This window comes from Zea mays, chromosome 5, assembly GCF_902167145.1.
Source record: "Zea mays cultivar B73 chromosome 5, Zm-B73-REFERENCE-NAM-5.0, whole genome shotgun sequence".
Taxonomy (NCBI): Eukaryota; Viridiplantae; Streptophyta; class Magnoliopsida; order Poales; family Poaceae; genus Zea; species Zea mays.
Window position 1 is genome coordinate 184,422,049 of NC_050100.1, and position 13,712 is coordinate 184,435,760.

Below are 13,712 nucleotides of genomic sequence, written 5' to 3' on the forward strand. Positions count from 1 at the left end.
GAGCTGCTCCACCCTCATAGCCAGGGTCTTCCTCATCATCTGGGAAGGGAGTGAGTGGCCTGGTGAGAAACTCTATCTCATTCTTAAAAGGCCTGAATGGAGTGTGAACAATCTCGCATGGGCCCTCAAATCTTGTCTTGGATTTGATGAGAGCCATAATGTAAGGAGCATATGCCAAATTTTGATTCTTGTCCATTTTCAAATCATTAAGCTGCCTCATCATGAAAAGAACAATATTCATGACTTCACCATTCATTATGTGCTGGATGATGTTCCAGAACTTATCCCGTATTTTACTCTTATCACCACTCTTGGGAAGAATGGTGACTCTGGCAATCTTGTTGATGACAGCAGGATGATGTCTGAGTCCTGCTGTCTCTCCAAACCTCCTAGGTATACCAAGCCTGGCTGGCTCATAAAACTGCACAAAATCCTCAAAATTATCTTCAGTATAAAGATCCAGCCCAGCTGAAATGGTGCCATAGTCCAGACTGTTAGCAGTGGCAAAGTCAGCAAAAGAAGCAGAATAACGCTTGAAGCCAGTCATCCAGGTGATAGATTCTTCTTCAATATCAATCTCCGAGGTAGCCAGAAATTGCTTAACAGCCATTTCATTGAAATCTGTGCGTTGCCCCATAAACTGATATAGTCCACATGTTTCAAATTTAGGGATCAGACCCTCCATGACAGATTGACTTAGCAAGAAGGACCAATCAATCACCTGATGCTTATGAAAATTTGTGTCCACCAAGGTGCCCCAAAAGACATCAAACTGCAGTTGAGTGTGGAAAAACTGGATATTTGTATCAGATGGCAGAGTGTACTGGTTCACAGTCCGCCTAGAGCAGTACTCAGCCATAGAGAGCCTGTGCTTTGGAAAGGTCCATCCAGAAATGTCAATGGGATAGTCAGGATGAACATGGGGAAGGTCCTCAGTATCCATAGAATCAGTGCCCCCAGCTGAGGATTGGGCCTCTGAATCAGTGGTCGGTGTATAATCATCATCACCTCCACGAGGACGCTTTGATTTGAAGCGACCTGCAAGTTTCTTGCGGAGACCACCAAAACCACTGCAATAATGTGACAAACATTCATGACTAAATAGTTGATATCAATCACCATTATAAGAGGAATGGAACTGTAATGCTCTGCTAGGGTCCGGACGGTCCGCGCTAGGAGGCCGGACTGTCCGCGCCAGAGGCCCGGACGGTCCGCGCCAACTAGGCGGACGGTCCGCGACCGACCAGTGGCGACCCAAGGAACCCTAGCCGCCACAAATGTTGAAGTGAAGATTGTGCAGAGAATACCCATTCAACTGAGTTCAAAATTTTGCACAGCATTCATAGGGAGTAATACTATCAATTCCACCAATTAGATATGAAAAACCACTGCCTAATTTCAGATCAGAGAAGAAACCCAAATAATCTCAAAACTGAAGAGATTTGATGAAATCCACAAGATTTGAAAATACCGTGATGAAGACATGTTGATGGTATGTTGTCACAAGCTGTCGGACTGTCCGTGCCCAACTTCACTGCTCCGTCCGCGCACACTCGACACAGGAGAGTATTTGGCGAGTGGAGAGCAAGGGAGAAATAGCAAATGAGCACAAATGACAAGTCTGCGGCCTCTGTCCAGTTTTACTGCCCTGTCGCGGACGGTCCGCGCTGGGGCGGCGGACGGTCCGCGCCCTGATGATTTCAGACGGTCTGCGAGGCTGATCGGACTGTCCAGTTCCTGATGCTGCGGACGGTCCGCGGTCCATGGGCGGACGGTCCGCGGCCTGATACTCATTTTTCCAATTGCTGTCCACTTGCTGATTTTGAATTTCGAATTCGAATTGGTGCTCATATATGGACATTTTGACCAATTCAAGAGTTAGTATGCATGCATATACATATGATGTAATTGAGTAATGCAAAATTTTTGAATTAAACTATCTAGAGCAATTCGGAATGAAAAATGCACCAAAAATACCAAATAAATAGCATAAAGAGCATATTTAGACCCAAGTTGCAATACGACACATGTGTGATCAACTTCAAGCCACATTTGAGAGATCGATCACATTCATTTCACTTCTTAGAGAACAAAATCTTGTTTCATCCAAAAGCTTTGTAAAAATGTCTGCTAATTGATCATCCGTGCCAATGGAATAAATAGAGATATCTCCCTTGCCAACATGATCCCTTAAGAAGTGATGTCGTATATCAATATGCTTGGTTCTTGAGTGTTGGACCGGATTGGTAGCCAATTTTACCGCACTCTCATTATCACACATGAGAGGCACATTCTTGAAAATAATTCCATAATCCAATAAGGTTTGTTTCATCCATAATAGTTGAGCACAACAATTTCCGGCCGATATATATTCCGCCTCGGCGGTAGATAGAGCAACCGAATTTTGTTTCTTAGAAGACCATGAAACAAGAGACCTACCAAGAAATTGATAACAACCGGAGGTGCTTTTTCTATCAACTTTGCACCCCGCATAGTCCGAATCCGAATATCCAATTAATTCAAAGTGAGCACCTTTGGGATACCATAGACCAATATTGGGAGTATACTTCAAATATCTTAGAATTCTTTTAGCGGCCTTCAAGTGAATCTCTCTAGGTGAAGCTTGAAATCGAGCACACATGCATACACTAAACATAACATCGGGCCTAGATGCGGTAATATAAAGCAAACTACCAATTATTGAACGATAAAGTTTTTGATCAACCATAGTACCTCCTTCATCTAAGTCTAGATGACCATTTGTTGCCATTGGAGTCTTGATAGGCTTAGCATTTTCTAAACCAAACTTCTTGAGCATGTCCTTCAAATATTTTGATTGACTTATAAAAATTCCATCTTTCAATTGTTTGATTTGAAGGCCAAGAAAGAAGCTCAATTCTCCTATCATAGACATTTCAAATTCTTTTGACATCATTTTTTCGAACTCTTCACAAAATAATTCATTAGTAGATCCAAAAATAATATCATCAACGTAGATTTGACAAACAAATAAGTCTTTTCCAATTCTTTTAGTGAATAGGGTAGTGTCAACCTTCCCAATTTTGAAGTCTTTGGAAAGCAAGAAATCCCTAAGCCTTTCATACCAAGCGCGTGGAGCTTGCTTAAGCCCATAGAGAGCTTTAGCAAGCTTGAACACATGGTTAGGTCTTTTGGGGTCCTCAAAACCGGGAGGTTGTTCAACATACACTAGTTCACTAATCTTACCATTTAGGAAGGCACTCTTTACATCCATTTGGTAGAGCTTGATATTATGTGCACAAGCATAAGCAAGTAGAATCCGGATTGCTTCTAATCTTGCTACGGGAGCAAATGTCTCCCCAAAATCCAATCCTTCAATTTGAGTATATCCTTGTGCAACTAATCTTGCCTTGTTTCTTACTACCACACCATCTTCATTGTGCTTGTTGCGAAACACCCATTTTGTACCAATAACATTGTGGTTCTTTGGTCTCTCAACAAGCTCCCAAACTTCATTTCGAGCGAAGTTATTTAATTCTTCATGCATTGCATTCACCCAATCAACATCAAGTAGAGCTTCATCTACACGGTTAGGTTCCATACAAGATACAAAAGAGAAATGTTCACAAAACGAAGCTATACGAGAGCGAGTTTGAACACCCTTACTAATATCACCCACAATTTGATCAACCGGGTGATCCTTCACAATGGAATGATGAATTCTTGATACCGTTTGATAATTGCTTGTTGAAGCATTAGGAGGAACCGAGGGTCTTGAAGTACCTTGATCATTAGTATCCATGGTTTCATTGAGTTGTTGGCTTTGGTGATCTTCCTCATTTATAGTTGAGGATGAAGGAATGACAACCACACTATCTTCATCATCATATTCCTTTGGTTTTATTTCACCAATGGCTATTGTTTTCATTGCATTTATCAATTGAGTTCCCCCAACATCATCGAGATTATCACTCTCATCTTGAGACCCATTTGTTTCATCGAATTCAACATCATATGCTTCCTCAATAATACCATGAGTTTTGTTGAAGACTCTATAAGCCTTACTATTTGAAGAATATCCAAGAAGAAAACCCTCATCACATTTCTTCTCAAATTTAGAAAGTTGGCTCCCCTTTCTCAAAATACAACATTTGCAACCGAATACCCTAAAATATGAGATATTTGGCTTTCTACCAATGAGCAATTCATATGGAGTTTTCTTCAAGAGCTTGTGACAATATAGTCTATTAGATGAATGACAAGCGGTATTTATTGCCTCGGCCCAATAAGAATCCGATATACTATATTCCGCTAACATAGACCTAGCCATGTCAATAAGAGTTCTATTCTTTCTTTCAACAATACCGTTTTGTTCCGGGGTATATTTGGAAGAGAATTCATGTTTGATACCCTTGTCATCACAATATTGATCAATTCTTGCATTTTTGAATTCCGACCCGTTATCACTTCTAACCTTTTTGATGTCGAAATCAAATTGATTTTGAGCCAATATAGCAAATGACTTGAATGTTTCAAACACATTGGATTTGTCTCGTAGAAAATAAACCCAAGTAAATCTTGAATAGTCATCCACAATCACAAGACAATAAGAATTACCACCAATACTTACAAAAGATGTGGGCCCAAATAAATCCATGTGAAGTAATTCCAAAGGTCGATGAGTGGACATTTGACTTTTATTTGGATGAGTATTTGCCACTTGCTTACCGGCTTGACAAGAGCTACACAATTTGTTCTTTTCAAACTTCACATCTTTTAAGCCTCGAACTAAGTCATGCTTGGTTAACCGATTGAGTTGCTTCATCCCAACATGACCAAGTCTTCTATGCCATAACCAACCTAGTGAAGCTTTTGAAAATAGGCAAGTTGTGAGCTTTGCCTCATTAGATGAGAAATCAACAAGATAAAGATTTTCATGTCTAAAACCTTTAAACTTAAGATTGCTATCATCAACACTAGAGATAATAACATCTTCAACCGTGAAATTGCAACAAAATCCTAAATCGCATAATTGAGCTACGGAAAGTAAATTAAAATTCAAAGACTCAACCAATAGCACATTTGATATAGAATGATCATTTGAGATAGCAATTTTACCCAAACCTTTAACCTTTCCTTTACGATTATCTCCAAATGTGATACTATCATAATTTGAGCAATCTTCCTCACTCATTTGGGTAAACATCTTCATATCCCCGGTCATGTGTTGAGTACATCCACTATCCAACACCCAATGATTCCCTCCCGCCTTGTAGTTTACCTACAAAAGGAAATCAATCTCTTTTAGGTACCCAAACTTGCTTGGGTCCTTGTATGTTAGTGACCAAGGTCTTTGGTACCCAAATAGCTTTCTTTTTGTTTCCAACAATTGAAGTACCAACAAATTTAGCATGAACACCTTTTGCATTATGAGAAAGAACATAACAATGCTCAAAACAAGTGGAGGATACATGTTTGAACTTGGGACAATTTTTCTTAACATGTCCCTTTTTGTGACACTTGTGACACACTTTGTCACATTCTTTCACAAACAATGTCTTTTGCTTTACAAAAGCATTCTTTCCTTTCTTGGGAACATATCCAAGACCTTCACGGTTAAGAGAGCATCGTTGACTTCCCAATATGAAATCCAATTTAGTCTTACCACCATATGCCTTTTCTAGGTCATGAGTTAGAGTATTTATTCTATCTACTAACACTTCATTCTCAACAATAATTTTTGATTCATCAAGAGCAATGTTATCATTGAGAGAAATTTTGCATTTATCACAAATAGAGTTAGTAGGTAGTGGTTCACTTGTAAGACTATCAAGTAAGTCACAAGTGACTCCAACATCCTTAGTGACCACCTCAACTTCATGCACAATAGATGATTTTTGAGCATCCGCAAGCTTCTCACAATTTTCTTTGAGGTCATTGTGAGAGGTCTTGAGCTCCTCAAAAGACACTTGGAGGTTTTTATACAATTCCTTCAAGGTCTTAAATTTTTCTTTTTCTTTGTGCATGTAGTCATCGGCCTCACCTAACATTCTAACAAGATCATCATATGAATAGCCATCATCATCAACATCATCGATATCATCATCATCTTTTATACCATTTAAATCGGTGATGATTTTTACCTTAGCATCTCCCTTTGCCATGAGACAATGGGGGGATGAGAAGAGTGAGGGAGCTTCCTTGATGGCAATTCCGGCATTAAGCTTGGATGAGGTGTCATCATCATCATCATCATCCGAGCTATCATCCGAGTCCCATTCAACTAAGTAGGCTTTGCCATCTTTCTTCTTGTTATAGTATTTCTTTTTCTTCTTGTCACTTTCATCTTTGCCCTTCTTCTTCTTGCTTGGGCAATTCATGGCAATGTGACCGGGTTCCCCACACTCAAAACATTTTCTATCATTGAAAGCATTTCTTCTAGATGTTTGACCTCTTCTAGGTTGACCTCTTTTCATCTTCATGAATTTATTGAATTTCCTTACAAATAAAGCCATGTCACCATCACTCTCACTTTCATTTTCTTCATCATTGCTATCTTCTTTTTCAATTGCCTTTGAGGCCTTGGCTTTGAGAGCAATAGATTCATTTTTCACCTTCTTTGCCAAACTTAAAGCATCGGCTTGTGACTTCTTGAATATATCTTGAGTGAGAATTTCTCCCAATACTTCGGTTGGAGAAGTTGTAGATAGATCACTCCTTACTAGCATTGTCACAATAGTCTCATATTTCTCCGGAAGTGATCTAAGGAACTTGTGTGTGAAATCCACATCCGGTACATTAAAACCAAGTCCTTTGAGTTCATTTACTATCTCATTCAACCGATTGAACATATCGGATACACACTCATCTTCTTTCATAATAAATTGCTCAAACTTCCCTTTGCACACATATAGTTTGGCACTCTTCACAATTGTAGTTCCTTCATGAATCTCCATTAGTTTTATCCAAATCTCATGAGCGGTTGTGAGATTCTTGATACGATTGAACTCATGTATATCAAGAGCATCATAAAAGACATTCATGGCTTGATCATTTGTGAGGATATTCTCATTATCACTAACGGATGGTTCATCTTCCTTCAATACAACAAATCCATCCTTAACAATTGGCCAAATTTTTCCACCCATTGCTCTAAGATGCATTGACATTCTTATTTTCCAATAATCATAATTGTTTCCATCAAAGAGCGGTGGCTTCCCAATGTGCACATTGTTGTTACTAGCCATTTTGTCCCACTCCGGGATGATTAGATCCACAAACAATGGAGTCCTCGGCTCCGATACCACTTGTAGGATCTAGGACACCGGCTAGAGGGGGGGTGAATAGACGGTTTTGACTAAAAACAACAATACTAAATAAATTTAATCAATACAACAAGAGGAATAAATTATCTAGTGTCAATAAGTAAACAATGTATGAAAGACAACTACGGAGATTGAATACTTGAAGGACAATAAGCAAAGCACTAATCAATTGCAAGGCAATAAGTAATGCTAGAAGGAATAGACACCGAAATTTATCCCGTGGTATCGGTGATTTGCCGATCACCCCTAATCCACGTTGAGGTGGACTTCAAGCTCTCACTTGCTCCTCTATCAAGACACGACTTGATCTTTGAGCCAAGTGGACAAGAAATCACTCAATACCTCGATTCCACTAATGTCACCTTTGCCGCTCCGGCGAGGTAGGCGCGAACCCCTCACAATCCACACCGCGGCTTCTCCACAATCTTCTTGGAGAGCTCGACAGAGACAATCACCCGAGCCGTCTAGGAGGCGGCAACCTCCAAGAGTAACAAGCCAACGACGCTTGCTCGGTGTACCACCTAGTGCCTCAAGAATCACCAAATGATGCAAATGCACTAGGAACCCTCAATCTCTCACTAGAATGCAATCTCAAGCAAAGAGTGTGAGAGAGTGAGTTGGAGGATCACAAATGAGCTCAATGTGTGCAAGGAATGGCCAAGAGAGGTCTCTCACACGAGCTACCCTTCTATTTATAGTCCCCCATCTAAAACCAACCGTTATGTGCAAAAGGGGGCAGTTCTGCGCACACGCGGACCGTCCGCGCCCTAGGGCCGGACGGTCCGCCGTACAAATAACGGCTATAATGACCGTTTGAAACATGTCAGAGCTGACTCAAAAGGTGGGTCCGGACAGTCCGCCCTTCAAGCCCGGACCGTCCGCGACCTGGCAGAATGAAACACCCGAGTCTCGGATCAAAAGAGGTTAACACACGCGGACCGTCCAGCTATAAATCCCGGACGGTCCGCGACCTGAGACAGTACTGTCCGGACTGGTCCCCCGGACAGTCCGTAGTACAAATCTATAAAAACACACAGTCCCTGTCCAAAAACGAGTTTGACACTTGCGGACCGTCCGCCCCTCACAGGCGGACCGTCCGCCTATAATTCAGGGACTGGTCCAAAGCCACCCTTCTCTGGTCATGACTGCGGACGGTCCGGCCCTAAAGTCCGGACGGTCCGCAGTGCAATAGAACAAAGTGTCCACACAAATGGTCAGACTTCGGACCCCTCTGGAGGATCGCGGACGGTCCGCCCCCAAGGGCCGGACAGTCCGCGCGACCAAGACTTCGCAATTTTCAAACATGCTTTTGAATGAACTTTTAACTCACGAAATGAGAAGCGCCGTTAGTCCTTCATGCAAATGCAACTACTTGATGCTCTATGAGGCACTAAGTTTTACACAGATCTGAGTCATTGACCCCTCTTAATAGTACGGCTATCTAGCCTACTAATCCGGTCAGGTATCTTCTATAAACTCCTCAAGACCGGCAAAAGTGAAACCTATATTATACCTTTCCCTTCATCTGATCCACAACCAATGCGTATGATTCTTCAACATTTCCTGTTCTATGTGGTCCAACCCTGCATTCTTATTTCTCCAAGAATCGTTAGTCTACAAGTAGTTGTCATTAATTACCAAAACATTACCAAAGGGGCCTAGATGATTCACAATAGGGCTACTAAAGTATCTCCTTTTGAGCTTGTCTATGGGCAGGAAGCAGTGTTGCCTGTGGAAATAAGTTTGAATGCTATCAGGTTCGCCAGACAAAATGATCTAACTGCTACCTATTATTATGATTCAATGATGGATAATATTGATGAGGTGACTGACAAAAGGATGATAGCTTTGGGAGCAATAGAAAAGGACAAAATCATGGTAGCCAGGGCCTACAACAAGAAGGTCAAAGCAAAATCATTTCAAGTAGGGGACTTGGTGTGGAAGACCATTCTGCCTCTAAGGAATAAAGACCGGAAGTTCGGGAAATGGTCACCAAGCTGGGAAGGCCCTTATAAAGTAAAACAGGTGATGTCTGACAACGCCTATTTGCTACAAACATTACAAGGCAAGGACTTACCTAAGGCTTTGAATTGGCGTTTCCTCAAACAGTACCATCCTAGTATGTGGCAGGATGCCTAAGAGAACCGATGTAATCACATCGAGTTAGTTGCTTTTGGTTTGCTCAGCTCCACCAAAAGGCAGGGGGGGCATATGTTGAGCGCCATATTGAGCGGCCGGATGGTCCGGCCCTGGGGCCGGACGGTCCGCGGTCCGGACAGTCCGCGCCTGTGGGCCGGACGGTCCGCGCATGCGCAGAGCAGTTTAGGGTTCCGAGTTTTGTGCTATGTTTGTTGGCTAGATTTGCGGAATTAACCCAGAATCCAGTCGTGTAAAGGGTCCAGCCCCCCTCCTCTATATAAAGAGAGGTATACGGCCGATTTGGAATCAACAATCGAATCAATACAACTTCTATTCGCATTTATTTCCAGTACAATTAGGAGTAGTTCTAGTTTAGCCTCTTAATCCCCAAATTCTTCACCTCTCTTCGACTCTACGCCGATTAGAGGAGTCTAGGTCGGCCGGCCCGAGCCTAAGACAACCCCTGGGATCTCTCCTCCCCGACGGGGTCCCTCCCGGGAGCGAGATCCAGGCGCCGCCGGTGATCTTCCGCCGCCCCTGCGCACGCGCGGACCGTCCGGCCCTAGGGCGCGGACCGTCCGGCCGTCAGGCAGGAAACTCTAGCCCTCGCGCCAGGTCGCGGACCGTCCGGCCCCAGGCCGCGGACCGTCCGCGCCTGACCAGAGAGCACCGCCGCCGGTTCTTCTTGAGTATTTGGCGCTCCAAAAAAGCGTCAACAAAATGGTTCGGTTTCGTGGAAATATATGCTTTTGTTGGAAGATTGTGACGCTATCGTCATTTTTTCTGTGCCGTTGACAAAGTTCATTGGCTTTTCGTTTCTTCAAACGATAGATCACCGGTGTGCCGACTAATTCCCGTGGAAACAGTGTGGCATAACCTTCTTGGCCTTTCATCGCGTTTGGAGAAGTGTCCAACGATTCTTCTTTGCGTCGCAGTTGACCGAGATTTTCATATGGAAATGATCTTTGATGCCCCTCATGTTTGCTCACTCTTGAGAACAGGCGAACAGCTCAGAGGATAGAGCATTGAATCTTGCAGGTCAATGACACATGCTCTACCATTTTATCGAAAGATGTAGCTTAATAGAGTGGTAAACGCTTAGATGAGGAGGCGGATTTTATGCTATTGTTTACTTAAATCGAAGAGAGACGCTGGGCTGGCCTTTTCAATGATTACTGCAAAATAAACTAGAAATAAATAAATTTGTAATAAGTGGGCAATATAATCCACTTTCGAGCAGACTATATATATTTTGAGCCCCTCCATTCGTAATCGAAAACCGGATCAGCAGAGAAACTTAAGTTATTATTTGGTAATTTTGACGCACACACTGCAGAAAAGTAACTTACATGATACACCAAAATAGTCGCGCGCACCAATGAATCAGCAACGACAGCCACTCATCGCCGCCGACGATTTACATGTATGCATGTATGGCGCGCAGCCGCAACTCGTTCTACTTGTTCTTCTTGCGGGTCTCGATGACGAAGAAGAAGGCGAGCGCGACGACGGAGAAGGCCGAGAAGACGCCGGCGGCGATCTTGAGAGAGGCGTGGATGCCGGTGATGCCGGCGACGTCGAAGGCGGCGGTGGGCGCCGTCTGGCCGTAGGCCACCTCGGCGCCCGACGCGTCCGTGGCGAAGGCGCGCAGGTAGTAGGAGCCCGAGGGGACGTCGCGGGCGACGGCGTACTGGAAGCTGCCGGGCGCCGCCGCCGCGTACGCCTGCTCGGTGACCTTGAACTGGCACGCCTTGTCCTTGCTGATGTCGTCCTCGGACTTGCGCCACCCGCGGTCCTTCTGGCTCGCCGGCGCGTAGCACAGCTTCACCTTCACGCCCTTGTACCCGGCGTCGGCGCCGGCCGGCTCCGTGGCGTTCAGGCTCCACGTCACCGTCAGCGAGTCCACGCCGGCGTGCAGGACTGCGAGAAGCATATATTTTATGGCAATCGTGTGTATTTTAATCAGCTAGCTCCTTGATTGTGAATGAACAAATCTAAAGGGGGGTTTCAAACATAGAGAAGAATAGGACTATGAATTAACCGAGCAAGTAATCAAAGTGCTAATCCTTTGGCTATGACTATGAGCCGGGCCGGAACGCGCGCGCACCTTGGCCGGGTTTGGCGGAGGTGGTGACGTCGAGCGCTTTGGGCAGCGAGGAGAGGTGCACCCCCGCGGCGGCCGGCGACGGCAGGGAGGCGGCGAAGAGAAGCGCCGCCAGCACACACAAGGCCTGCACGCTTTGCTGCCGAGCCATCGCTGCGGTACGTACGTACGTGCTCCGGTCCGGCCGCCGGTCGTCCCTTGCTATCACCAAGCGCTATAGCTCGGCGGTGTCCGTCTGGCCCACACTGGCTGTTGGTCGTCGTCGACCGGAGACACGACACGAGGCGAGGGATCTGAGCTCGGGGTTGTGGCTTGTGGGTTGGAGGACTAGTACGGACATGGCCGCGAACATATATAGGCGCGTGGCGGGGGTTGAAGGATGGCGGAGCGGGTAGTTGACTTTGCGGCCGTGTCGGCCTATGAGCGAGGAGTACGACTGCCAATCAAGTGATCAAAAGTCAGAGCTTTACGAAGCCAGGGGCAGCAACTTCATTTGCTCGTAGAGGGGCCCCAAAGGTTCCCGGGCGTTTGGGATGCGGCAACTGCGGCCGACTCCGCCCTGCGAATCTGCGAACCGGCTGGCAGGGGGCGAATGCCGGCGCCGGTGCTGGTGATGCCGAACTGCCGAGGCCTGCCGCGTACGGACGCGTCGTAAGTATCTGTCAGGGGGAATGGGTCGTTGGTAACTAGCGATAGGGAACAGGGTCATGTGACCCTTAGCGCAGATTAAGGGCTACGAGGTGCAGCGTTTGTTTGACTCGCCTCTAGCACAAGAAAGAATTAGCGAGAAGGCGCACGGCTTATCAACCAGCAGAGGCAGAGCACATGTCATGACAGTGATAGGAAGGCTAGCCCGAGCTAGCGATCCCTTGATTTGTTCGTCAGACCAGACATGTGTATATAGCTACGCCAACTGGTGAATAAACAAAAAGAGAGCACCGGATTATTGAGGGGATGATGCCGTCTCTAGGCATTGTTAAATCCCGAGTACCCTTTCATTGCTAGCTGCTGGACTTGGCGTCACTGCTAGCATCTTCTGCTCGTCAGCACCTCGCCTTTGATGTGGCCTTCCCCCCCCCCCCCCCCCCCCCCCCCCCCTTTTTTTAGTGAAACTGGCTCACCGTTGCGTTGAAATCTATCGCTGAGCACAACAAAACAATTCCCCTGGTGTACCGCATGAGTACATTCCTCCTCAATTATAAATTCCCCTCTTCTACAGGTGTTCAAATGAATTAGGACAGTATCGGTACCGTACAGATTAGCCAACGGGCCAACCCTTAGTCTTGGCCCACGAGAAAGACCTAGGTACGGCCTGCTAGACCAGTAATTATAATGTGTCATCTCACTGGCCCGTCACACTCGACGTGCCTAGAAGGCCCATATCGTTTAAATAAAAATAAAATAAAAATGTGTATATGTATGATTTAAACCATAGTTGCTAGCTTTAAAGAGTTATTTAAACACATCTAACCAACATAACACACATACCTTTTGTTTTTTTACATTATACTAACTATAATATAGATATATGCATGACAAAAAGGGACATGTTGGGCTATCCCGTTGTGGCACACCTGTGGCCTAAGTGTGACCCGATGATCAGGCTAGACTAGCCCGGACCCCCATGACCAATGGGGCGAACTGTGCTCGTCTTGGGATAAGTCGTGTCATGCAACGGTCCACCCATTAGGTCTGCTCTATTTGGACATTTATAGCCACAAGGAGTATGTTGTGTGTCAAGGATGCCTGACTCGAGCAGATCGTGCAAATAGATGTATAAAACACTTGGTTTTGTACCATAGACAATATTGTTTACTGAGTGGAGTTTGAAATAGGAGGTCAGATAGGTAGGGAGTGATTTTGTACCGTGTTACAAAGTGGAGTTTGAAATAGGAGGTCAGATAGGTAGGAGTGGAAACAGATGTTTATTCGAATGTCAGATCTTTTTGTCATTTTTCTTCAATCGCGGACAAATAAGACATAGAATTTACTATGTAAATCCATAGTCATGTATTTAACATTAACCTTGTAAAGATTCATAAAAACTAAACCTCAAATTTATCATATATATTCTCAAATAATAGATGTAAAAATTTGAATACGAAACTGATACAGATTCGAATGTTTTTTCACTTTTTAAATTCTAGGGAACAAATAATGGATAA

At 44.5% G+C, this 13,712-nt stretch overlaps 1 protein-coding gene across 1 annotated transcript; it reads right to left on the reverse strand.

Moving 5' to 3' along the window:
• Window positions 1–10,732: 10,732 nt before the first annotated feature.
• LOC778437 (high affinity nitrate transporter) lies at window positions 10,733–11,850 on the reverse strand. Its single transcript, NM_001112459.2, has 2 exons — window positions 11,551–11,850; window positions 10,733–11,363 (listed from the first exon to the last, which is right to left on the reverse strand). Exons 1-2 carry the CDS (start codon window positions 11,696–11,698, stop codon window positions 10,900–10,902), a joined length of 612 nt encoding a protein of 203 aa, NP_001105929.2. The 5' UTR covers window positions 11,699–11,850; the 3' UTR covers window positions 10,733–10,899.
• Between the last annotated feature and the right edge of the window lie 1,862 nt (window positions 11,851–13,712).